This window comes from Mus musculus, chromosome 16, assembly GCF_000001635.26.
Source record: "Mus musculus strain C57BL/6J chromosome 16, GRCm38.p6 C57BL/6J".
Lineage (NCBI taxonomy): Eukaryota > Metazoa > Chordata > Mammalia > Rodentia > Muridae > Mus > Mus musculus.
The window spans coordinates 23,334,824-23,361,283 of record NC_000082.6 but is presented as its reverse complement, the minus strand read 5'-3'; the positions used below and the strand labels follow the sequence as shown (position 1 = coordinate 23,361,283).

The 26,460-nt window shown below is 43.2% G+C and overlaps 1 protein-coding gene across 8 annotated transcripts in view; it reads right to left on the bottom strand.

Annotated features, from left to right (window-relative positions):
- Nucleotides 1-933: 933 nt before the first annotated feature.
- Nucleotides 934-26,460, bottom strand: part of St6gal1 (beta galactoside alpha 2,6 sialyltransferase 1) — a 135,622-nt gene continuing 110,095 nt past the window's right edge. For 5 of the 8 annotated variants that reach the window (XM_006521876.4, XM_006521873.4, XM_011245848.1 and 2 more), the window contains 3 exons: nucleotides 6,320-6,418; nucleotides 4,901-5,075; nucleotides 936-3,655 (listed from right to left, as the gene is read on the bottom strand). In XM_006521876.4, the coding sequence (XP_006521939.1) occupies nucleotides 3,414-3,655; nucleotides 4,901-5,075; nucleotides 6,320-6,418 (516 nt within the window). In that variant the 3' untranslated portion in view covers nucleotides 936-3,413. Of the gene's footprint in view, nucleotides 3,656-4,900; nucleotides 5,076-6,319; nucleotides 6,419-26,460 lie in introns of all 8 variants that reach the window. The other 3 variants (NM_145933.4, NM_001252505.1, NM_001252506.1) reach the window with 1 other exon arrangement.

The window sequence follows — 26,460 nt, the reverse complement described above, 5'->3', positions numbered from 1 at the left end:
TTTCTGGCAACCTTTGGCATTCCTTGGCTTGTACATCACCGCGACCTCAGCCTTCAACATTACATTGTGTTTTCTCTGTGTGTGCCTGTCTCTAGATTCCTCCTTTTCATGAGGACACTAGTATTCCTGGAGTCGGGCCCACCCTACTGCTGCATGACCTCATCTGAAATAACTAGATCTCTAATAGTCCCATTTTCAAAGAGGTTCCAGAGTCCTGGTGTTAGGAATTCAATATTAAGGATTTGGGGAGACGCCCTTATCTTGAAATCAAGCAGTTCAGGGAAAAAGAAATCCCCCCAAAAAAAATCCTGTTCTTTTTCAGGGTTTGTCTTCAAACATTCTTAGCTATTCCCTAAAATCATTATTGCCCTAAACAATCTAAAGCAGTGGTTCTCAACCTGTGGGTAGAAACCTCTTTGAGGGTCAAATGACCATTTAATAGGGGGGTCATCTAAGACCATCAAAAATATATATTTCCATTACAATTCATAATGGTAGCAAAATTACAGTTATTAAGAAGCAATGAAAATAATTTTAGGGTTGAGGGCCATCATATCATGAACTGTATTAAAGGGCTGTGGCGTAAGGAAGGTTAAGAGCCGCTGATGTAAGGGTCCTGAACTCCAGAGCAAGAGCCTTTTCTTTTATTCTTTACCCTATTCTATTTCTCCTTTCTCCTAAGGTGTGCGATAAATGATAGCTTCGTTACTTGTATCTAGCAAGAGTGAATGGGCAAAAAAAAAATCAATAAGCTGTCAATATCTCTGAGATTCCATCACAGTAAATATATAAACTTTTTCCTGGAGTGTTGAAGAGGGAGATCAATGCCAGAGACTCCTGAAGTACAGGGCACTCGATTTCCAGACGTGTCTCCTTGGGACACATAAGTGGCAATCAGTCATTACCTTTAGAAAAGTATAAAGAGAAGCAGCAGATTTCTGAAAAAGATATTTATTTTAAAATTTGCACATAATCTTTGGATAATTTAGAATTAACAGGTATGTTTTAAAAGTTTCTGACACAAACCCGGAAACCAAGAGCAATGAGAGATTTGATTGGCAGAAGGAATCAAGAGGATCCTGCATTTAGGATGCATAGATGGCTAGTGACGTCAGTGCCCACGTAGAAAGACACTTTCCTATAGCACTCAGTCACAGATTTTAAACTACCTGTCGCAAATACTAAATACCTCATCAGACTAACAGTGACGCCCACATCCACTCCGTAGTCCACTTTACTCAAGTATCCACATTTACAGAGCACAGAGAAAGTCTAACAGACATCAGAATCATATTACACTTATTAATTTACTCCCCCACATTAATAAGAACTAAAAACTAGAATCTACCCAGTGTAGTCTCCATCTCTAATGTACCTCTTGCTGACCTCTTGAAGGAACATCAGCTTCCTGGGCACTCTATCCACAGTCCTGATGCCTTATAATGAGCCAGGAATTCCCTAGACCTAACCCCCACAGCGGCCAAGCAGCCCAATGCTCTGCACACCCTGAGGTGCAGGCAGCAAGACAGGTAGGCTCCTGCACGTTGCAAATGATGCAGATGCCTCACAACAGAAAGGATGCCCTGCTTTTCTCTACTGCCCTCTCCTGCAGCAAGGCCCAGTATGGGTGTGACCCTCCATAAGGAAACAAGGAAAGACATCAGGGTACCTACTTCCTATGCACCGTGGACACAGCCCAGCCACGTGCTTTCCAGTGGTCCTCACACAGCCCAGATATATGTTTTCCTGCGGTCCCCACACAGCCTTGTGAGGTAGGATTGTCACCCCCATTTTACAGATATGGAAACAAAGTGGCACAGTGAGGAAGTGGGGGTCAACCTGGAAAGCCAGGGCTTTTCACTCCGGGCTTTCTATTGCCCGCATAAGGCAAGGGGGTCAGCAGTAAACAAGTTTCTGAGCTCTGAGACTGTGGGTCTGCAGCTCGAAACACCGAAGCCCTGTGAGCACAGCCTTGGGAATCCAGTAGACTGTGTCTCAGTGACCTTGATTCAATAGCATTAATTCTGATCTGTAAGTCACTGAACCACTCCACACCAGGGGCTGAGTGGGCTGCTGTGGTTTCCCACCAGGTAGAGAGGTCTCAGAAAATCCTTGTGAGAGTATGCTTGCCAAACAGGGTGGGTCCTCCCTGCCCAGAGACCAATGCTACTCCCTTGCAGGGGGAGCAGGGCAATCTGTGATCACACACCTCACCCCTTGTGAGAATCAGTTATGATTAAGATTCTAACCTAAGTCCCAGAAACCATATTCCCCATGCCCTGAGAGACCTTTCATGGGGGGCGGGGGGGCCCATAAGGTCAGCGAAAGTTGGGGTAATTGCAAAACAGAAAATGATTAAAAGTAATTTGGGAGGGAAGCCTGCTGTAAGGGAGAGTAATGATAGCAATTAGGAGAAGGTTAGGGAGTAGACAGCTAAAACAATAAAATAAAATAAAAGAGCCCCAGCCTATCTGACTAATCTGCTGTCTCCTGTGGGGCAGCACTTGGTGCCAATGTGGGTAGGGACTTTCTAACAAAAATACCTTGGGTTTCCATGTTCTAACATCAGTGATAAAGGGGAAAGTGAAAACTTCTTCTGAAGAAGACGGTGTGTTTCTCTTCTTCCTCTAAGAGCTTCCCCAGTGCTCTTGCTCAACAAGAACACAGTAGAACTGGCCCCTGCTGGGTGTACAGACAGCACGCTCTCAGAGAGGAGCCCAAATCACTGAGCGCACGGAATGTTTGCATTCTAGCTGCCTGTTGGGTGTCTCTCTCTTTTACTCAACTCTGATCAGGTTGGGGACAGATGGGAGGTTTTGTACCTTCTGTCTCCATGGAGAGTGGGAAGTGAGCTACCCAAGATCCTTTGCAAGATCATAAGCACCCAGGATTAAGGATCAAAAGGGACTACCCTTGGGAACAACTTTACTCTAGAGTAACTGAGTAGGCTTCCCCACCGTGTCCCAATTATTTGCCTCCCCTCCCTGAAGCCACCCTGCATCTGACACAAATCATGATCTGGGAGATGTGAAATCACCACCTAGGGAGAGATTTAAGCCACGGAAGGTGCTCCTTTGTTAGGATGACATCATTCAGTTGGAAAAAACAAAGTCTAGTTTTGGCAACCCTGGTGAGAAATGTGGCTCTTTCCCCTACTCATGTGAAAGGAGAGGAGGATGTTGTCAGGAGAAATGTGTACGGCAAGAATCTGGGCTCCCATACTCTGTGCCTGCAGGGAAGGCTGGGTCTGCCTCCTTGCCATCAGACACTGGAGGCCCCAGAACCCTCGCCAACAAAATTCCCTAGAGTGCAAGAAGCAGGCTGGGCCTGTTGAATAAAAACACTCCTTCAAGCAGTGGTAACCAGGAGAGCAGCCATAAAATGACTTATGGAGAAGGATGAGGATGCCTGGCTCAACAGCGATTGTTCCGGAAGCCAGACAGGGTAGCTTTCCCAAACAAATAAATGTCTTCATCTGTTCCCTCATTGAGATGCTTCACCATATTCTTCTCGAAGAGGAGCGGATGGTAGGCACCCATCGTGCAGGCGCTGTCAAAGAACTTCTGGTGATAGTAGCACACATCTGTCTTGCGCTTGGATGGGAGGAACTCGTAAATATCAACTTGGTCACACAGCGTCATCATAATGATGATACCTAGAGAGGGGAGCAGAGGGGAGGCGTGTGGTTAGGAGGGGACAGGTATGGCAGGGGCAACGCAGACAGCAGCAGGGCCCTGGGGCAACAGGAAGTCTGTTCCTCAGCACACCAACCACTGCTGCTCTAAAAGCTCTAGGAAGAGCCCAGATGCACCTACCCGAACGCTGAAGCAGAGGGTAAAAGGGGCTGACGTACTGCAAGGGCCCCTATGTCTTTTCATCCCTGCCTCTAGCAGAAAACTAAGCTGCTCATTTACTAAGGGAAATTTTACCATGCCAGACCCACAGGATAAGTGAAAGACAGTTAGCCCTCTAGTATGGGAAGTAGACAGATAAACTGCACAGTGGTGAGTCCCTGGAAACATCTCGTTAAAGGTTTGCACTACAGTTGCCCATGGAAGGAGTGTCCATCCCTCTGCAGAGACAGCCTGTCCATTCATGGGAATGCCCCAGTGGTCCATCCCAAGAGAAAGGGAGGGAAGGATGGATGGGCATTAAGATCTGAGGGACAGGGAGAGAGCTTAAGAAGAGAGACTTTGACCAGCATTCAGTACCCTTATCCCCAGTCCACCCCAAATCTGCTTCCCGTTTCCTACATGACCCCATCTAGACAAGCTAGCCCAGCTTCTCTCATGGTTTCAACTAAAGCATCCACAAAGCCAGGAGAGGTATGATAAACTTTTGTCTGTGTCAGGTTCCCAACATGACTCTGCAGAGCAATGTTACCACTTCTATCCATAGTTACCTATGAAACCTTTTTGTTGTTGTTGTTGTTCATTATAATTTCTGGCATTGTGATTTTTAAAGATATTGCATTAAAACATCACTTGACTAGTAAGCTTTAGCATACTCTCTGAATTGTAAGCCTAAGACAAGGGTCTTGCTTATTCCATCCAAGGTCCTATCTCCTCCCTTCCTCCTCTTTGGGTGTGCCTCCCATTACACTATCACTGCATGTCAAGCTCCCCTCTCTTCCATAGAAATCTCTGACCGTCAGCTACCAGGGGCCTTCTCTCTTACAACAGGATGGCAGTCTCCTCATTGTGGCCCAAACTGAATGTGGCCTTGGATGCCTGACTAAGTTCCCTCAGCAGACCTCTTAAGAATAAAAATTATACCTTATGTAAGATAAGATTTAGTATAGTGCACAAGTAGAAAAGTTGTTCTGGTGCATGAACGAGACCGAAGAAGAAAGCCAGTCCTCTACCAAACAATCACAGGTCTTCTCCACACACGCACTCACCCAGCATGCCGGAGGATGGGGGATTCGGCTGAATCAGATCTGGAGAGATTTCCTGAATGATGTCCCATAGTTCCCATGGCATCTGGGGCTTGAGGATGTAAAAAGGCTGGCTGGGGTGAAGCCTTCGGTAACTCTTATAGGTTTCGAAGAAGTTGTAGTCTGGCTTCTGATACCACTGAAACAGAAGGAAGGGGTGTGCTCAGCAGAGAAACCTTACGCAAACACTCTTGCCAGAGGATCAGCCTTGTCTTGCGGCAGATCACGAACATCATCAAATCACAGCCCTTAGTGGGTGCTCCAGTCGGGGCCTGGAACAAAGTCTCTGACTATAGGACTGTTGGAATGGTGATCTTGAAAAGTTCAGAGTCATCCAGTGTGGGAACTGTATCATCTGAAGGGTATCTCTGCACCATTGTTTGTTTATTGTTTGTTTGTTTGTCTGTGTGTATTTGTTTGTTTTTAAGCAGTTCTCACTATTTGGCCAAGCCTGGCCTTCAGATCCTGGTGCCAAGAGATCCTCCTGCCTCAGCTTCCAGTAGCCAGGACCATCACACCTAGGTACCCTTACTGTTGATGGAGAGGAAATTGGAGCACAAAGTATTGTATCTATGGGCTCAGAGTCTTTCACCTGACTCAGGCAGACTCGAGTTATAACTGAGATCAGAGGGAAGCTGCAGACTGGAGTGAGGGTACTGGTGATAGCCACAGCTAAGAGCCATCAGTGGGCATGTAAGAACCAAACATACCAAGATCAGTGCTTTCTGTGGCTTCTGCTAAGCCATTCTCCTTAGGCTTCCATTGCCCATGCCAAGAGACACTACTACGTGTAACCTACATAGAGAACCAAAACTGAGCAGACACTTCCAGAAGGCCCGAGAATCCAGCAGTCCCGTGGCTCACATCTTCCCTAAAAGAATCAACATTGCAGATCTGTGCTACTGAGTTAGGTAACCAAGCATAGGTAAGTTCTCCCATCCACGCTCTGCTCTCCCATCTGAAACACGGGAGCCACCAGGCTTCCTCCTACTTCTGGATAGTGTTACAGGAGCAAAATGAGGGGAGTTTTAGACACTGCAAGTGGGGAGCAGAAATGTGACGACATGATCGATGGGGTAACAGTAATTACTGTCATTTCTCATGGAGGTTCATCGGGAGGGAGTACAGCGATGAACATCCTATTCCAGGATATCTCCTACCTAGTCTCCACCATGCCCAATATGCGCCATCTCTGGAGTATGCACATGACTTCCCAGGGAAAGCATGCGCAGGCGCTGGCAAGGATGGGGGGATTCTGAGTATGCCAGTCCCTATGGAGTGGGCTGCCTAAAACTCAAACAGCTAGGAATGGCTCAAGTCACATGTGAGTTTAAAAACCTAGCAGCGTGAGGAAACCTGAGGGCAGATGGGAGACTCACTTACCTGCGGAATGTCTGCATGATACACAGATGGGTCCCACAGAATCAGGATTCCTTCGGTGTACAAACTGTCCTTCAGGAAGCGCTTTTCTGTGGTGACTAACTATGGTGAGAAAGAGAAAAGCTATAACATGAGCTTTTACCTGTGTGTATCTGACTCATAATAACACCTGGTACATCATCAGGTTGGGAGCAACTGAGGCCTAGAGCCTCAGGAGGATCTCATATGGTGATTGCTCACCTTTAATGGAAAGAAAGGAACCATGCTAGGGTAGACTATGTTTTGTAACAGCTGACAGTCATGGACTAGAAAGGGTTTCAGACTCCAAGTCTAAAGGGTCCCAGTGGAAACAGTACAGATCTATAGTCCTACAGCCATATTGTGATGGCCTGTATATGTTTGGCCCAGGGAGTGGCACTATTAGGAAGTGTGGGCCTGTTGAAATAGGTATATCACTGTGGCCATGGGCTTTAATATCCTCTTCCTAGCTGCCTGGAAGTCAAAATTCTGTTAGCAGCTTAGAACTCCCAGCTCCTCCTGTACCAAGCCTGCCTGGATGCTGCCATGCTCCTGCCATGATGATAATGGACTGAACCTCTGACCCTGTAAGCCAGTCCCAAGTAAATGTCCTTCATAAGAGTTGCCTTGGTCATGGTGTCAGTTCACAGCAGTAAAACTCTAAGACATATATCTTGCCCAGAGGTAGGTAGAAGAAATAAGAAAATAATGGCTCATTTTCAAAGATGACCTTGGATCCAGTTACAGATACACTGAGAATACTAGATCCCTGCTAGTATTTGATGGGATGCATTTATAAAACATTATAAAAAACCTTAAACCAAAAACTGTGTTTAGATTCAATAATTTCACTTTAAGGAATTTATCCTAAAAAAGAATCTACGTTTAAAGGGCTGCACGCATGGAATTGCTGATTGAATTATATTTCAAAATAAGAAAAGTGTGGCAGCAGAAGACGGAAGATAAGACTTGGATACAAAACAGACCCAGGCCCATGCTTGTCTTTACCAATAATACCTACTCTCTTCTTATGTCTACCACGTGAGCCAGCCATACCACTCCTTGTATCCTTGTATCTGCCCAAAGAACTCAGCATCCTAGTCCACAGATACCTACCCAGCCACGGTCATTGCTGCTCTATTCAAAATAGCTAGGAAATTGAAACAATCCAAATGTCCTTCAATTGATGAACAGATAATAGAAACGTTACATATACACTATGGAATGCTCTTCAGCAGGAAAGAAAAATGAGACCATCAACTTGGCAGGCAAATGGATGGAACTAGAAAAGATCATATTGAGTGAGGTAATTCAGACCAAGAACAACAAATATCACAAGTTCTTTCTTATTGGAGGTTCCTAGCTCCAAATCTTCAGATGTTACACCTGAGAGGCAGCGTAACGGAAGTCGTTCTTACGGAACACACCATGGACTCCGGAAACAGAGTCCAGCAGCCCCTTGAGCTAAAAGTGACCTGAACAACCCCCTCCCGGAGGTCTAGCCTTCATAGTAACAGAAGGTGCCACGAATGTTTCCAAAGGAAGCTAGCCACCAACAGTCCCACGGTGATACCTATGAACCATGTTAACTGCCAACAAGTCACAGTTACTCTCTGGGTACAATAATGGCACACAGACCAGGGCCGTGACCAACAATTCTCTAATCGGAATTAAGACAAGTACAACAAGAGGGATGCCAAGCCTGTTACTGGAGACTTAGCTAAGTACTCAGTGCTCGTAGTGTAGTGGTCCTTGGAGGAGACTCTATAAGCACTACTTTACTAACCCTGCATAATCCCTAACAACAATCTAAGCGTTCGTCCTCACGCCCACAGATAAGGGTAGTCCTCACCCCTCATCGAGGAACTCTTTGTAACAGATGGAGATCATTAGGTAAAACCACAACCAATCAAAATTCAGAGTTGTGGAGCCCAGTCCCAGTGGATACATCTACAAAACACTACCACACCCAAGGCTCAGGGAACATTGCAAAAGAATGGGCAGGAAGATTTTAAGAGCCAGAGGATCAGGGAGTTTGCCGTGAGAGTGTCTCCTAGTTATGTCAGGAGCTATACACATGAAGTCTCATCAACATGACTGCCCAAACCTGAGCTGAACACAGACATAGCAAACATGCCAGCCTGGGCAGGAAAGGCCCAGGGGCTTCGACCCTACAGAAAGAACTCCAGGCAGCCCAGAGAAGCTGGAGCAGGAGGGGTGTTCCTCCCCAGGAGAGAGCACACCGATTGGTTGTCCAGTGCTGAACGGTCAGCCCAGAAAACATACACACAAGTAGCAGCATATACACTCAACAGTGCACTGAGGAATAAGTGTGTGTGTGTGTGTGTGTGTGTGTGTGTGTGTGTGTGTGTGTGTGTGTGTGTGTGAGAGAGACTGCAATAACCATTAGAGAAAAAAGGTCATGGATTTAATGGAGTACATGGGGAGGTTTAGAGGGAGGGAAGGGAAAATGTTGTAATTAGATTGTAATCTCAAAAATAGCAAACAAAAAATAGGAGCTGTTTTAAGAATCAAATCTGAGACATGAGTGAACAGGAAAGAAAAGCAGCCCCAAAGGTTTAAGAGTGAGGACAGCTATGTCCCTTTAACACACACACAGACATATGTATACACACACACACATATACACATACATACACACAATGAGATCAATCATCAAAACACTCATCTCAAAGAATAGCCGAGACATGATGTTGCCCTTGTCAAAAGTGCATGGTGTATATGGCAAAAACAAACTTGAAAAGTGACTGAGAGGACCAGTTTAAGATATCAAACACACACCCCTTAACACTGCCCCCCCCCTCAGGCTAGTAGCAGCCTCCTTTGGCTTCTGCAGACTTTTTCAGCCATCTGTGCCTTGACTGTTCTCAGAAACCCCTCGAGAGAAACAAAGGTTGCCCTTTATAATAAACAACAACAATGTGCCATTGAATGATGCTTACTATAACCTGAGTGTTTTAAACATTATCTCAAAAAAATATTCACAATGTTCCTAGGAGGCATTACTATGCCCATTTCTGAAAAGTTGTAATAAGCTCAGAGATGCCAAGGAACTTCCTTCCCCAAGTCACACAGCTTACTAGCCTGTGAGTCAGACCATGAGTCTTCCATCTAGCTCGAGAGGCTAGATGGCTAGTCAAAACACTACTGTCACTGGCACCAGCAAGGTCCAGTGCCATGAGAACACAGACTGTTGCCTGAGGTTAAGGTGTCACATCAGGTAATTCCAGGAAGGATGGGAGCATCATTTTGTCAGTGAATAGAGAGAAGTCCAGAGAGAAGGCAGAGTGCAGAGAGACTGAGTCTGAGGCAGAGACAGATGTAAGCTGAAGGGCAGCCTCCCACCAGACGACCATCCTGCTCCAGCAGGAACACATGACAGTCTTACAACAGCCAGGAATTTATAGAAAGCGCATCCTCTGACCCACACGGCAACCACTCGTTCACCTGAGCTGCAGGAAATGCATGAGAAAGCATTCCAAGAGACAGGAGAGATGAGAGAAACGGTAGATTTGGGTAGGAGAGCAGAAAGTAGCCAGGGCTGGAATCTCCCAGAAAGAAACGGGACAAGCTACCAATCAGCACTGTGCCCCCTCCCACATCCCTCAAATGGCACAGTTCTGAACCTTTCCACATCCATTCCCATCAGGTGACGTTCAAAGAAAGAATCTCTGAGACCCATGAGGATATGTGTGAAGGGGGGAGGGCCAGGCTGAGTTCCTGCCTGCCCCTTCCATAGCTACCCCTCTGTGGTCTTGATAGACTTGATTCCCCATCTCTAGGTCTAAATGTCTAGTATACACACACACACACACCACATGCTATCAGGCTTTGCCTAAGGTGCCAACCAATGAATGGAAGTGCAAATGCTTTTCACCAGGCTCCTGTACATATTTGACAAGGCAGCATGACCTAGTTCAAAGGATTGTGGTGGGGGAGGGGTGAGACCATGATGAGGAGACTCAGCCATCCCCACAGCAACGGAGCTTTGATGAACATCTGCCACAAAAAGGCTATTCCAGGCAGAAACGTGTTGCTGCTCAAAGCAGCCCTCCCAACTGTTAAGTGGCAAATACTAATACACAGAAAACACACACACACACACACACACACAGAGTTACTACTCATCTGTGATTGCACACAACTCCACCATCCAGACTTTTAACACTGACTAGTTGGGACACTTTCTTCCTAGAACACTTTGAATACTTTCCCTTGTGTAGGGCCATGCCCTGTCATATTGAAATGATGCAAACCTGATTCACAGTGAGTCTGTATTTAGAGCCAGGGCCTTTACAGAAGCACTGAGGGTTAAATGAGGCCATAGGGTGGAACCCTGATTCACTAAGTGTGATGTTCTCACCAGAGAAAGAGACACTGGAGTGTTCTTCTGTGTACCAGAAGAAAGGCCAAATGAGATCATAGTGAGAAGCTGGCTGTCACCAGAAACCAACTGCAATGCCACCATCACCTGGGCTGGTCTCCATGATTTTGAGAAAATAAACTTCCGTGGATTTTATTATGTGGTATTCTACTATTGCAGTTTGAACCGAATAAAGTATCCTATGTGAGCATATGTGTACACGCATGAGTATGCTTTGTGAGATATAGTAATAGACGTGAAGATACATCTGAACATCAAAGAAGAGATCTAAGTGCTTGAAGCTGTGAGATAGAGGCATGCATGTGTATGCATACGTATATCCATACCTCTGTGTATGTATATAAACATGTATAAATATATGTATACTATATATACATATAAACATATACATATAAATATTTAGTACATGTAAACATATACATACAAATACCTATAAATATGTTTATAAATAAGTCTATATATATATTGTCACATGTATATATGTGTATGAACATGTATATATGTGTATATACTGTTTGAGGTGAATGTAAGTATGTATATATTCCTTAGCTCTACCTGCTCAAAAGATGGAGAATCAATGCTTCTCTGTCAGGAGTGAGCACAGCAGTGTCAGACAATGGTTTCTGGGACCACTTTTCACTAAAAAAGAGCCTATGAGTTTAAAGGGAACAGAAGAAAACCACTAGTCAGTCCCTGTGCAAACAAGACAACACGAGGAAAGTCCGTTTTCTCAACGTTTGGTGCCCCTGAACAACGCCTTCAATTCTTCATATGGGAATCAAACCATTAGCTGTTTCCTGCATTCAGGACTCGGCTCTGCTCTAGACAACACGTTTTCTCATAGGTTCTGGTCAGGCAAACAGTCACAGCCCAGTGTGTCCAGAGTGAGACCTCTAGAGCCAAGAGACTGAAGCAGGGAGTTCCTGGGTCTTTATATTTCACGGTAGAGTGAACCTCACTTCAGGTGAGTCCATTTATTAGTGTGCGGCATAAGGAGCGCATTAACAGGGCCCCGGGGCAGCTACACTTGGCTTTCATATAGCAAGGAGGAAAAACCACTTTGGGAGAATCCTTGCCTGAACAGTGTCTGGTTAGTCATTTGGGGTAACTGACCAGGCTTTCGTCCCACTGTCTTCCACTGTAGACCCTTAGGCAAACAGAGTCAACTCGTATACTTCTTATTTAGAGGCAAGGACTCACTGTGTTTCCTGTGCTGGACTTGAATTTCTAGGCTCAAGTGATCCTGCCTGCCTCACATAGCTGGGATTCCAGGTATGCACTACCTGCCTGCCTCCCACTCTTCACTGGATAGCATTTACCAAGGAATTTATCTCTGGCTCAGACCATCCCATCTGTTCATTTACAACCACATGAATAATGGTGGGGACTCAAAGCCCAGCAAATGCCCTGGAACATGTCACTAGACCAGAAAGCACAAAACACAAAAGTGCTATAAAAAGAAAAGGAAGAAATGTGAGGGTGTGTACATCACAAGGGGAAAAGAAAAACAGATTTAAAGAAGCCACCACTGGCCAGATCTGGAATAATTTGCAACAAAAGGAATTAAGAACAGTAATGAATTACAAGCCACTGAAAAAAAATAACAATCTTTGAGTCCTTACCAAAAGAAGGAAGGGAAGGAGGAAGGGAGGGATGGCGGGCACAAACTGTTTTGTTTGGACTGTAATAACCCGTTTCTTAACCTGTCTGTCACAACCTTACATGGATTTGTGTATAACCGTGGGTGTGTAGCAATAGGAAAGGTTCCAGAATGCACAACAACCACAAAATAACTCGAAAGCAAATGCCCAAGGAACCTCAGGTGTTTCGCACTCGTTTTGTATTACAGGACCTCCCTGCCGCCATAGGGCCAAATACAAAACCTTTTGCAGTATGGGCTACCATGGAAAGCAATCACAAACTGCCTAGACCTAGACCCAGACCCAGACCCAGACCCAAACCTAGGCTCAGATGTAAAACCCACTGTGTGCTACAATCTACAGCACTTTTGCTGAAACAACAAAGCTTTTATGTAAGTTATGCTCTTACAGAAGCATAACAGTTTAATAACAGAAAAAAAAAGTATTTTTCAATTAAAAAGAAGAAGAAGCCTTGCTCTAATGGGATTCTGAGTGTTGATCCCAGAGTGCGGAAAGAGTTGCCACAAGGTGAAGCAAAGATAGTTTTGGACAAAAGTAATCTATTAATGTTAAGTAGAGAAAGAAATATTGATGAACAGAATATAACAACACGTATTAAAGAGGTCACTTACGGAGAGGGGGTGAGGGGAGTAATTAAATAGTGATTGTTGGATACAATAGATGGACACAGTCTCCTTATTGTGTGTTATTTCAGGGGAACTGTAAGAGGCATGTAGGTCCCTGTGCTCACAGATAAACACAGGGAAGCCAGGAATGTTAAACACACAGGGCTGTCTCTGCAAAGGGAGAGATGTAGAACTGTTTCCATCTTGAAGGCTGGGAACGAACATAGTGACCATAGAGGTAGACTCACTATCTGTGTTATCTGCATGCCCAGGCTGCACTGCCCAATCCCTGGCCCTTACGTTTATCTTAAACCATTGCGTTGTCCTCCCCCAGGCCCGTCATCATGAGCTTGCCTCCCTTGAGCCTGCTTCCTTGGTTAATCTATAGAACCTATCTTTATGCAAGATGCCGCTTGTACTTTACAAGGGTTCCGATGCAATCATATTTTAAGCTTTGTTATACACACAGGATTTGAGGGCTGTACTTAAATATGCCTAGAACTACCTGGTGTCAGACACCTGAAGTCTGAACCATCACCAGTTCCCGAGTCACGAGGAACTGAGTTTCTGGCTGGCCTTGGTGGTCACAAGAGACCCCTCACAGGCAACAACTTATGTGGTTTATGTAACTTTCCATGCAGGAACACATGAAACTAATCTAATACTGAGGGAACAATGGAAAAACCCAAGTAAGATTTAAAAAAAAAAAACAACTATAATTTTTCAAAATGTAAATATGCTAAAATATTAAAAGGAACTTTGAATATATTTACATTAAATGGGGTTAAAGGGACAAAGCTACAGAATGCAGGATCTGTGTCTGAGTTAGCACCCAAAAGGAAATATGAACCTGGGCTTTCCTACAGCACACGCCCAAGTATTTAGGGCGTGGTATCTATCACATGTTCAACATGTTGATACTCTTCCGAAGAGTCCGAGGCAGGAGGAGAGTGAGCTTGAGTCTAGCCTGGGCTATATACACAGGAAAATTCTGTCTTGAAAAATCAAATTAAATTAGTCAGTCAAACAAAATACGATAAAAGATCAGACTACATAGCAAATGGCATAAATTGCTGTTCATAACTGAGTCTGGATAACAGCATACACACTCTTTGTTTGAGATAGTCTTGTAATATCTCCAAGTTTCATAAAGTGTTAAAGTAAACAGAAGGAATCTAGAGCCAGTCCTTGGGTGAGCAGAAGGTTATCTGGCAGCTTGTACTTCTGGGTAGTCAAGGGGGAACTTCACTGGCTTGACAGAAACAGGACATTTTAAAGAGATACATCCTTTTGTATGTCCTTGAGGGAGTTTCCAGCCACTTTTAACTGAAGAGGAAACTCACTCTAAATGCGGCTGAGGAACTTGAGAAAGCAGGCTGAGGACTGGCTCTCCAATCTGCTTCTGGTCACTGGCAGGGACTGAGCCATTCCTGCCACAGTGCTCTCTCTGCTAGGATGGGCTACATTTCTCTGAACGGAGTCAAAATTAACCCTTTCACTTTGGGCTGCTTTCAGTTTCAGCGAGGAGAACACAGAAACATAACCTCACCTGGCGTCAACTGAACGTCTCCTAAGGTTATTCATAGCCCTTTGATATAGTAGGGCACGAAATGACGAAGGTACGAGCTAAGAAATAAGGAAAGTGATAACCAAGGTAAAGGGGATGAGAAGACCAGACACAAGGAGGAGTCCTTAGAAAGCCAGGGGAGAGCTTTGGACCAGCTGTCAGAGGGGCTGTGCCCTATGCAGGTTCTGTTGCTACTTTTGATGCAATTTGTACAAGCTGCCTTTCGCCTCCGCCATCCTTCCCACGCTTGTACAGTGAAATGGTAGGGTAAGACCCTAGGTAGAAAACTGATAGTTCTCTTTTACTGTTGTTGGCTTCTGAACTCCTGGACTCTTCACAGTCTCTCAGGCAGAGAGTAGTCAGTAGGAACAAGTGAAATTCAGCAACAGTTTTCTATCTCCTAAGTCTCCATGATTTCCAATAACCATTTGAATCACCACAATGGAACTGGCATCCCTAGAGACTCTATGGACACTACGACAATGAGGAACTATTAGGAACAACTTCACTCCAGTTACTTAAGTAACTTAGAAGAAATATGCACATTCTTTAAAAGACACCTCCCAGTGCTCAGACAAAAAGATATGCCATATATCAAAGACGATATGCCATATATAAATTGAGCTTATTGCAGGAAAGCTTTCTACAAGAACAAAATAATAATTCTATACAAAGTCTTCCAGGAAACTGGAGACAATGGACCAGTTCCCTCTGTGAATAGATCTTACTCTGTCATCAAATACCAGTCTTCTCCTGGCTGCCTAGAACAAGATGTTGAACTCCCATCTCCTCCTGCACCATGCCTGCCTAGACACTGTCATGCTCCCACCTTAATGATAATGGACAGAACCTCTAAACCTGTAAGCTAGTCCCAATTAAATGTTGTCCTTTATAAAACTTGCCTTGGTCATCATGCACCGTGTCTCTTCAAAGTCATGGGAACCCTAAGACACCTGCCTATGTGATATTTTAGCAATGTACTGAAAAACATGTGGATTTATGACTTTCTTTCTCCTGGTACTATACAAACTTTATGAAACCATTTCCACACGTGAATATGAAATTTGTTCCTAGACTATGGTCACTCATACTGGCCCAAGAAGAAATTTACGGATGGTCTCCTTTGAGGTAAAAGCAGTGTTTCATGCACTGACCAAGTCTTTAGGAAATTCAGCACTGAAGGAATGAACATATCTCAACATAATCAGAGCTTTGTGTGTGCGCACGTGTGTGTGTGTGTGTCAGAGAGAGACAGAGAGACAGAAACTATACACCAATACTATAAAAATGGGAAAACACAATGTACTAGCACTAAAATCAGGACCAAGATAAGAATGTCCACTTCCTACTCTTATTCAATAAAGTGTTGGAAATCTCAATCAGAGCAGTAAGATAACCAAGTAAGAGGGATACACATTTAAAAATGAAGAAAGCAAAATATCTCTACTTGCAAATGATAAGATTCTATAATGGGGGGGGGCTCAGACTTCAACAGAAAAGTCTTAGAACTGATCAGCAGTTTGAGCAAAGCAACAGGATTCAAGTTAAGTGGTCCTCTTACACAGCGATAACAAACATAGTGAGGAAGAAATGGGAGAGACAATCCCATGTGCAATTCCAGTGATGATGATGATGGTGGTGGTGGTGGTAGTGGTGGCGGCTAGAGAAATGGCTCAGCAGTTAAGAGCACTTGTTGCTCTTGCAGAGAGTTGGGGTTCCGTTTCCAGTACTCTCTTGACAACTCACAACTGCCTGTTCCAGGCAGTGACTCCTTTTCTCTTCTGGCCTCCTCAGGTACCAGGCATGCATATGATGCTCTTGTATGTATCCAAGTAACTCTCATACACATGAAAAATTAATAGTAATAATAATGACAAATGACAATAATACTTGGAATAAGCTTAACCAAGTAAGTGGAAGACTTTGACGATGAAAGCATTAAAGCACTCAAGAGAAATTGAAGAATACAAGAAGACCTCCCACACTATGATGTGGAGAAATCATTATTGTGAAAATAGCCATCTTATGATTTAATGCAACCCTTATCAAATTTCTAGTCTCATTCTTCATGGAAATAGAATTAATTTTAGAAGTATTCTAAAAACAGTTTTAGAATTATTCTAAAACCAATTTTAGCATTCATTTGGAAGCACAAAATAACTTGGCTAGGCAAAGCAATCCTGGGGTTGGGGGGATCAAGGCGTGATGTACTAGTCTATCTTCTTTCTAATTGTATTACTAAAGCCATAGTAAAAACAATTGCACTGTATTGGTACAGACAGTAATGTGGATCAATGACACAGAACAGAAGGCACAGGTACAGTCTCCTGGCTTTTGACAGAGATGCCAAAAATATTCACTGGAGAAAAGACAGCCTCCTATTAACAAATGGTACTGGGAACACTGGGTTTTTACACGCAGCAGAATGAAACTAGGTCCTTAGCTCTTATACTGTACAAAGATCAAGTGGGTCGGAGACTGGACTTATACACCAGAAATCGGAGTCAGCCAAAGAGAAAACACTTTGAAACACAGGCACAGGCAAGGACTTCTTGAACCTATATTCCAGTCATTCAGGCAATAAGCCAATAGTTGACAAATGGGACCTACCAAAATTAAAAGCTTCTATACAGCTAAGGAAGCAGTTAACTAAGTGAAAAGGCAGCCTATACAAAAGGAGAAATTATATACACACACACACATACACGCACACATACATGTATATAGATGTGTGTGTGCATGCACACGCATGCGCTCTATATCTGACAAAGGATTAATATTGATGAAATACAAAACATTAAATCAGTTATTGAACTGAAAGGAGTTTTCAGGAGAATAGCCATCTTATGATTTAATGCAACCCTTATCAAATCTAGTCTCATTTTTCATGGAAACAGAATTAATTTTAGAAATACTCTAAAAACAGTTTTAGAATTATTCTAAAGCCAATTTTAGCATTCATTTGGAAGCACAAAATAACTTAGATAGGCAAAGCAATCCTGGGGGACGGGGGTAATCAAGGCGTGATGTAGTAGTCTATCTTCTTTCTAATTGTATTACTAAAGCCATAGTAAAAACAATTATTATTATATTATTATTGGCCATTACATATTTTTTAAAGTGTCCAACATCTCAAGTTCTGAAAAACACAAATTAAAATTATTAAAATTGCTTTATATTTCCACTTTACCCTAGTGTAGTAGGGCCCCATAGACTCATATGTTTCAATGTTTGGTTCCCAGGTGGTGGAATTGTTTGGGAAGGATTAGGAGGTGTGGCCTTGTTGGGGGAGGTGTGTGCATTGCTGGAGGAGGGATTTGAGGTTCCAAAAGCCCACACCTGGTCCAAGCTCTCTTCACCCGCAACCTGCCTCCAGCACCATGCCTGCCTGTCTATTCAGCTATGCTCCCCACCATGATAATCATGAATTAACCTGCCAACATTGTAAACAAGTCCTCTATGAAATGCTTTCTTTTATAAGTTTGTCTTGGTTGTGGTGTTTCTTCATAGCGATTAAACAGTAACTAAGACACGCAGTCAGAATGGCTACCATCAAGGAAACAAGTCACAAGCAATACTTGTGCTGGGGAGGGGATCCCTTGTTCACTGTTGGTGAGAACTAAAATAGCAACTATGGAAATCAGTGTGGACGTTCGTTGAGAAGCTAAAAGTAGAGCCAGAATTACTGTATGAGCCTGCGGCACCATTCCTGGACACATGCCCAAAGAACTCTATAGCTACAACCAGTACTCGCTCATTCGCATCCATTGCTGCTTATCGTCAACGTTCAGGGCAAGGACACTATGCCGATGAGCAGATAGTAGAAATGTTACCACACATTGTATGTACACACTAGAACTTTATTCAGCTGAAAAAAAAAAATCATGTAATTCACTGGAAAATGTAGGAACTGGATAGTGTCTTAAGCGAAGCAAACCCAGGCTCTGAAAGACAAACGTGGTAGTCCTCACCTTAGCCGCTAAAGGTTCTGTGTCCGTTTCTGTGAGAGAGAGTGAATATCAAGGCCAGGGAACCAGAAAGGGGATCACAGGAGGGAGAAAAACCATGATTTGAAGGAAAGGAGAGAAAAAGGTGGTAGAATACACAGGGTATGAAGTAGAAGTGGGAGGGCCAGGTGTAGACAGGCTTAAGCAGGGTGGGGCTGGGAGGTAGAGACATGGGAGGTGTCAGGAGTGGTGAAAGGGTCAACAAAGTATTTACAAAACCTCCATAAGCAAACCTGTTACTTTGTAAAAATAATTTTAAAAGGTAGACATTGAAACAATCCGCAAAAGGAAACATCATTTATTCACTTTAGCTGTGTTTACACATGATGGAGACACTCCTGGTCCAGCCAACACCTGTCTATACGGAACTTAAAGGGAGCCATCGAGGCTGGAGGATGGCTATGCTGGTCACTTCCTACCACATGCTGAACCCGGGGCTTAGTTTCCAACTCTGTAAAACTATCAAAAACAAACAAAACTGTGGGAAGCCACATGTGCCGTTGCAGGGTGGCGCTGGCTTCCGCTGGCCACCACGCATACATAGGCAGTAAAGTTTTTTTTTTTTTTTTTTCCAAGATGAAGTTTTGAGAATTAACCAAAATTAACCAATCAGATGAGAGACAAGTTAACCAATCAGATGAGAGACAAGTTAACCAATCAGATGAGAGACAAGTTAACCAATCAGATAAGAGACAAGTTAACCAATCAGATGTAGGCATGCAAATGAGGTGGTAAGCATAACCCAAGCACAACCAATCCAGGTATGAGACACGCCTCTCCTAGGCCTATATAAGCAGCACCAGTTCTGGGCTTGGGTCACTTCGCCTCTGCAATCAAGCTCTCCCAATAAACATGTGCGGAAGGATCCTGTTGCAGCGTTGTTCTTGCTGGCGAGTCAGGGTGCGCAAGACAAAACCACAGAAACTGCTTTGGGGGTTCCAGGTACTGTGGGTACATCGGCCCATATCCAATACCAACTCCAGTCCCATTCATTCACTCTCCGTGATGCTTAGCTTACTTTCCAGTTGCTTCTTAGGAAGCCACCATTCTTTCTTGTCCCGGCCCCTCTTTTTTCAGGTCCGCCTAAGAACAGCAGGTTGGGTCTCATAGAAACCATCTCAAACTTACAGTTAAAAGTGGCTCTAAGTATAGGCCATTTTTATGCTGAATCTTACCACACCAGCCTGGGTCACAAATAGGTCAGCTAAACCAAAACTTTGAGGTATGTATGACACTGGTTTCTATAAAAAGCCATTTTCTTAATGACAAAGGCACCAGTTTGTTTCTGTGGCTTTGTCACAATCCAGGTGTGTCCTGTGCTAGCCTCTGCCACAAAGACAGGGGATGGAGGAGGCTGGAACAAACACAGTCCAATTGGGAAGAGAGCAGTGAGCCCTGCTCCCCTCTCACAGTCACTAGTTCCAGTTCCCCACACTTCTCAGTGACACTATCAGAGCTTCCCAGCCTCCTAAGCTAACACCCCCCACACACCTCCTAGGCTAACCCCTAGCAGCTTCCTATGGGGTTCCCTGGGAAATTCTCCTGCTGGTGGTCTTCCACTGGGTGGGGAAGGGGGGGGCTCCTTCAGTCTGGGTAACCATGTGTCGCCCTCTAGTATATTCCGTGTCCCCCTCTATCAGATGATCCCCCCCCCCCCGCACCACCACCAAAAACAAAACAAAACAAAACAAAACCAACCACCATTTACTTAATTAAAATATATATAACATAACCACACTTTAGGCATTTTAAAGTACCAAGCTCAGTAGCATTAAGGACAGCCGTGTGTGTGTGTGTGTGTGTGTGTGTGTGTGTGTGTGTGTGTGTGTGTGTAATTAGCAAAACAATCCACCTCCAGGACTGTTTACCCTTTATAAACTTAAACACAGTAGCCATTCATCGCTATACCCCATTCTTTCTGTTCCCTAGGACTTGAAAACCAGCTTTCCACTTACAATCTCTATCTATCAGTGGTGACTGCTACCTCCTCTCTGCTAAGTGAACCACACAGCAGTTTATCTTCAGTGGCTGTCTCCTCCACGGGACTTTTTCACATACACACAAAAAAAAATTTTTTTTTTTTGCTTTGTTGCATTTTTCAATTTTGTTTTTTAATGTGCATTGGTATTTTGCCTGCATATAAGTTGTGTGAAGATGTCCCTAGATCCCCTGGAACTAGACAATTGTGAGCTGCCACATGGGTGCTGGGAATTGAACCTAGGTCCTCTGGAAGAGCAGACAGTGTTCTTAACCACGGAGCCATCCCTCCAGCCCCATCTTGTTCCATTTTTTTTGAAGCAAGGTTTTGACTGTGTGGCCCAGGGTGGCCTTGAACTTGTTGTTTGTTGCACTCTTCTTACCCAGATTTCTGATTGGCTGCTTAGAACTATACCACCTAGCCCACTTCTTTCTTCACCAAGTTTTTCTTCCTGTCCTTTTTTAAAAATTATTATTTTAAGCTTACCTAGAAACATTCCGAATGTCAACAAAGCAGCTGTAATGGTTTTTGGTTGTTCCTGTTTAAGTTTTTTTTTTTTTTTTAACTTGTTTTCCCCCGCTTCGGCAACTGAAGTGATGTTCAGTTAACAAAATTTTCTCATAAAAGCTGTGTAAGAGACAACTAAAAGAAAAGTACCATCCATTCCCATATACAAATGTCTACACAACAACCTCATTTAAAGCTTCATGCCAATTTTCAGCTCCATTACATACTACCAAGGTTAGTAGCTATTCAAAGTACCCTCAGAGCAGAGCTTCTAAAGACATGTGACAGCATGTTTGATGAGCCGCAAGACACTACACAACTGGAAATCAAATGTTACACGGGTCCACTGTGTTTTCTTTTAGGAGTGTGGGTTGAAGGGAGGGCTGGTAAGGTTGCTCACTATCTTAGTTAGGGTTATTGTTGCTATGATGAAAAACCATGATCAAAAGGAAATTGGGGAGGAAAGGGTTTATTTGGCTTACACTTCCACATCAAGGACATCAGGCCAGGATGCAAAAGCCATGGAGGGGTGCTTCTCACTGGCTTGCTCCTCATGGCTTACTCAGTCTGCTTTTTTATAGAAGCCTGCCTGATCAGTCCTGAGTTGACACCACCCACAGTAGGCTGGCCTCTCCCCTGTTACTCGCTCACTAAGAAAATGCCTTATAGCCAGATTTTGTGGAGGTATTTTCTCAATTGAGATTCCCTCCTTTCAGGTAAGTGTAGCTTGTCTCAAGTGGATATAAAACTAGCCAGCACACTCACTGTTGGAGTAGGTCATATAAAAATTCAACTAGAGAGATGGCTCAGCGGTTAAGAGCACTGTCTGTTCTTCCAGAGGTCCTGAGTTCAATTCCCGGCAACCACATGGTGGCTCACAACCATCTATACTGGGATCTGACGCCCTCTTCTAGCATGTAGATGTATAAGCAGATAGAGCACTCATATACATTAAACAAACAAACAAACCTTAAAGTTTTTTCAACTGTTTTCTGTGAGTGAACTTTGAACTCTGTTATCTTACCAAATTAGTTTTTAGATCTAACAGCACGTTTTCTTTAGGGAGGGTCGTGCCAGGAAAAATTGTTTTTTTTTTTTTCTGTATAAAACGATACCATTTGTAAACAGATGGAGTCTTACATCTCCCTTTGCAACTTAGGTCCATTTTGTTTTTTCTGTTCTAACTGTCCTGGTCAGGACTTGCAGTGGTGTTTAAGCAGGAAGAGCACACACAGGTATGCTGCTCTTGTTCCTGCTTTTAATGGAGAGCTTTCACTCTTTCCCCACTGCGTACAGTGTTTGCCTGTTTCTCCTAAATGGCCGCTGCTATGCTCAGGTGGCTCCCTTCCATTTCTAGTTTATTGAGCATCTGTAATCATGAGAGGAACTGAATTTTGTCAGATACTTTTTGCCCGTCGGCTAAACTGATCATTCCCCCCACACACTTCAATTAATCTAGCATATATGTCATCAACATTTTATATCAAACCATCCTTACATTCCACAAATCAATCTCACTTGGTCGTGGATGCCATCTCCTTTAAAGGCCATCTAATCTGGGCTGCCATCATTTTATTGAGGACTTTGGAACAGTCCGTTTATGAGATACACTGCTCTGTAGCTTTCTTCTGGTGTCACAGCTGGTTCAACTAGGAGGTGACGTTCACAAAATGTGTTCAGAGTCTTTCCTCCTCTTTATTTTATTTTACTTTTGGTTAAACAGTTTTAGAAAGAAGATTGCTTTTAGAAAGATTGTTTAGAAAGATCACTTTAATATTCTATATAGTTCACCATGAAGCCATGGAGTCCTGGACTTGGACTAGAAGTTTAAAAAATTATATTGACTCAATTTTGTTACTAGTTCTAATACTGAAGGCTTTATGCTTTATTATGGCTTGATTTTGAATGCTTTGTGTCTAGAAATTTATTCATTTCATCTAGGTTGTACTATTGGTGTAATTGTTTATTTATGGAATAGTCTTTTATAATCTTTTTTAAAATGTCTGCAGAATTGTAATAATGTCTCCTTTATAATCTCTGGTTTTAGTCGTGGCGGTCGTCCCTCTTTTGGCCTTTGTCCCTTGAGCCAAGATTAATCAATACTGTTGAACTTTGCAAAGAACCAACTTTAGGCTTATTGTTTTCCTTTATTACTATTATGCTCCCTCCTCCTCCTCCTCCCCTCCCCTCCCCTCTCCTACCCTCCTCTCTCTCTCTCTCTCTCTCTCTCTCTCTCTCTCTCTCTCTCTCTCTCTCTCTCTCTGTCTCCCCTCTCATCTATTTTCTTCCTTCTGAAAGCTTCATATTTAGCTTATATTTCTTCATGTATCATAAAGTTATGTTAATTTGAGATCTTTATCTTTCTGACCTTTTGCTATATAAATTCAGAAGTAAAAAATTTCTCTTTAGCAGTACTTTAAATGAATTTCATATTTTTTATATATTGTATTGTGTCTTAAATAATTTCTAAGTATCCTCTGACTTCATGAGTTGTGGGCTACTGAAGTATAGTTATGCCATCTCATGGAAGAGCTTCCAAGCATACTTTAAGTTCTCAAACAATCTTGGTAAAATAGGTTTCTGGACTAGCCATAAATTCCTGTGCAACGTGATCCTGGGCTTTAAGGGTTAACTGCCTGATCATTTAACTGCTATCTGTCCACTTCAGTAAATAAGGCGTGCTTGCTGCACATGTCCAGAACTGCCTTTCCAAATATGTCGCAATTGTGGGGTTTTTTTTTTTTTGCCCTGAAAACCTGAACCGACTGGAGGTCAAGGCTGCTTCCCACTCATCTGTTTGGGAAAATTTTGCCAACAATTAAGGCTCCATTTGACTTATCTGGGCCTCTCAAACCCTATAACACCTTTGTGACTTCTTTCATCTGTTGATTAAAAAGTGTGCAATATGATTTCCATGAGTTGGAAAAAAAACCCTCCATTATAATACTTCACTCTCAAAGGAACAAAGGGCAGAATAAACATAAGAGAAGGAAATGGAGAGAATCACACAAGCCAACTAGAGCTAGTATGTGGAGATGCTCTCCAACCAAAAGAACACACATTCTTCTCAACAACAAATGGGTATCTTTCGGCATAGATTATACATCGGGTGACATACTATGAAGGCTAACATTATGCTTTAAGTTTAAATTACTATGCTTAAGAGATCTATAAAAGCCCCACTTGCCCAAGGGCAGATAACTATCTGGATTGCTGGAGGCTCTCTTGTTCATTTAAGTTAATAATTGCTTCTGTAAACAATTTGGTTGTCCCAACAGCACAGACTATGCTTGACCACATTCAGGATGTATGCTTGCCACTGATTGGACAAAGGTGGGAAGTGGGTAGCCTTGTGGATTTAAACCTTTATAAGCTCCTGATGAATAATGTACTTTGTGGCCATACAATGGGAATCCTGGGTATGGACCTGATTGAGACCCATTATCATGGCCAGAATTTAATAAAGGTTGCTTTAACTGTGACTCAAAAATTGTGGATATATTGTTATTCTCACCTAATGGAGTTAGCATTTTCTGGAGGCCCCCAGGAAGATCATACCCAAATTCTAAAGTCAGGCCTACACTCCAGGACTCCAGGGCTGAAAGGTCCCCTCAGAAGGTGTGCACAGAGATGCTCCAAGATTCCAACTGCCATCCTGAGAAAAGCAGTAACCACCTACCAGAGGCCTCCTCTGGTAAGTCATAGTAATTTGCTGTGACATCGAATCTGTTCAGATCCCAATATAGGACGAGGAAGGGTTCAACAGGACCTAATGGCCTCCTATCCAAGGCAAAATGCAAAACGTTATCCACCCACCTGGTTCTTGTTGTTCATATACTGGGAGTCAAAATGGAAATTGGTTGAGCCCAGTTAAAGGTCATAAAGTTTTGTCTGCCTGTCTGTTGTGTGTGTGTGTGTGTGTGTGTGTGTGTGTGCACTCTGTGTTTTCTGGTGTGCACATCTGGGATATAGGGGGAAATGTGATACATCTGGCTCAGATGTATGTATAAATGATGGTTGCCAGTCCATGCTCTGTTTTGCTTCTGACCTCCTCTGAGTGTGTGACCAGTCTGTGTTCTGTGTGTGCTGCTGGCTTTGTTTTTGCTGTCTCTGGAAACACCAGTCACCACCAATGCCACTTGCCTCAATGGCTTTGATGGCCAGGGCTCTGCATTTCTTATCTTTAAGCTTTCCTGTCACTGGATTCAGTTTGGCAGGGATTCAAATATCTTTTGGGTATGGATAATATTAAAGTTGTTTAATGTTGCTCTACTTTATTGAAAAGTTGACTCTGGAGTGGGCTATGACTCTCCCTCCTGTAGACCCAAGCATGCTTGGGTAACCTCCAATTGTCCTCTGTCAGACAGGCCACTTGACTTTGTGACAGAGATGGGAGAGCAAAGCAAAACAACAACAGGAATTAGATTATTGGTTTCATTTAACTGCCTAAAACTTTTGCTAAGATGTAAACCTTAGCTCAAGATCTGTAAGACTATTCATTATGTAAACTTTCTGTACCTCAAAATTTGTATGTTTACTGGGTATGGTTAAAAATCTGTAAAATCTGTAACAAAAAAAAAAGTTAACTTAAAATTTGTAACATGAGAGGTTGACAGTTAAAAATCTATACATAGGTAACCTTAAAGGAACCATATGGTATGATGCCATCTTGGGCTATAAGCAACATGTGGCTTGTCTGTTGCCATCTTAGCTGCTGTCCCCCATCGGGATGGAGGCAGCCAGAAACAGAGCCAGCTGGAGCCTAGGAGACCTGCTGTGTGTGCCTGTCTGTGTGTGCTGCCCAGGGTGGGGCCACAGAGGGGACCCAAGCCCTTAGGGGAAGCCCAGATGAGTGAATCCCAGACACTGAACATTGAGTTGTTTGCACTGTTGGAGTTTGGTTTTGCTTTGTCCCCACTGTGGCTGTGCCCTGTTTTGTCTCTCTTACAATAAAATAGAGTATTTATATATATATATATTATTGGAGTTTACAATAGACAGATTTTTAACTTTTTTTAAAAGGGAAATTTAGGAGTTTTGAAACTTTAAATTAAAAAGTTAGATATTTCCTTTAAATATTTACATTTATAAGGCTATGAGATATTTTAAGTTTCTTTTTTTTTAAAGATTTATTTATTAATATATATTAATACTTAATATACAAAGGCATCTCACTGGGCTATCCCACCCTTCAATGTTAGTCATAGGCAGGGAGGAGATTCTGGCAATGGAACACTCATCAGTATATATTAAGTACACTGTAGCTGTCTTCAGACACTCCAGAAGAGGGAGTCAGATCTTGTTGCGGATGGTTGTGAGCCACCATGTGGTTGCTGGGATTTGAACTCTGGACCTTTGGAAGAGCAGTCGGGTGCTCTTACCCACTGAGCCATCTC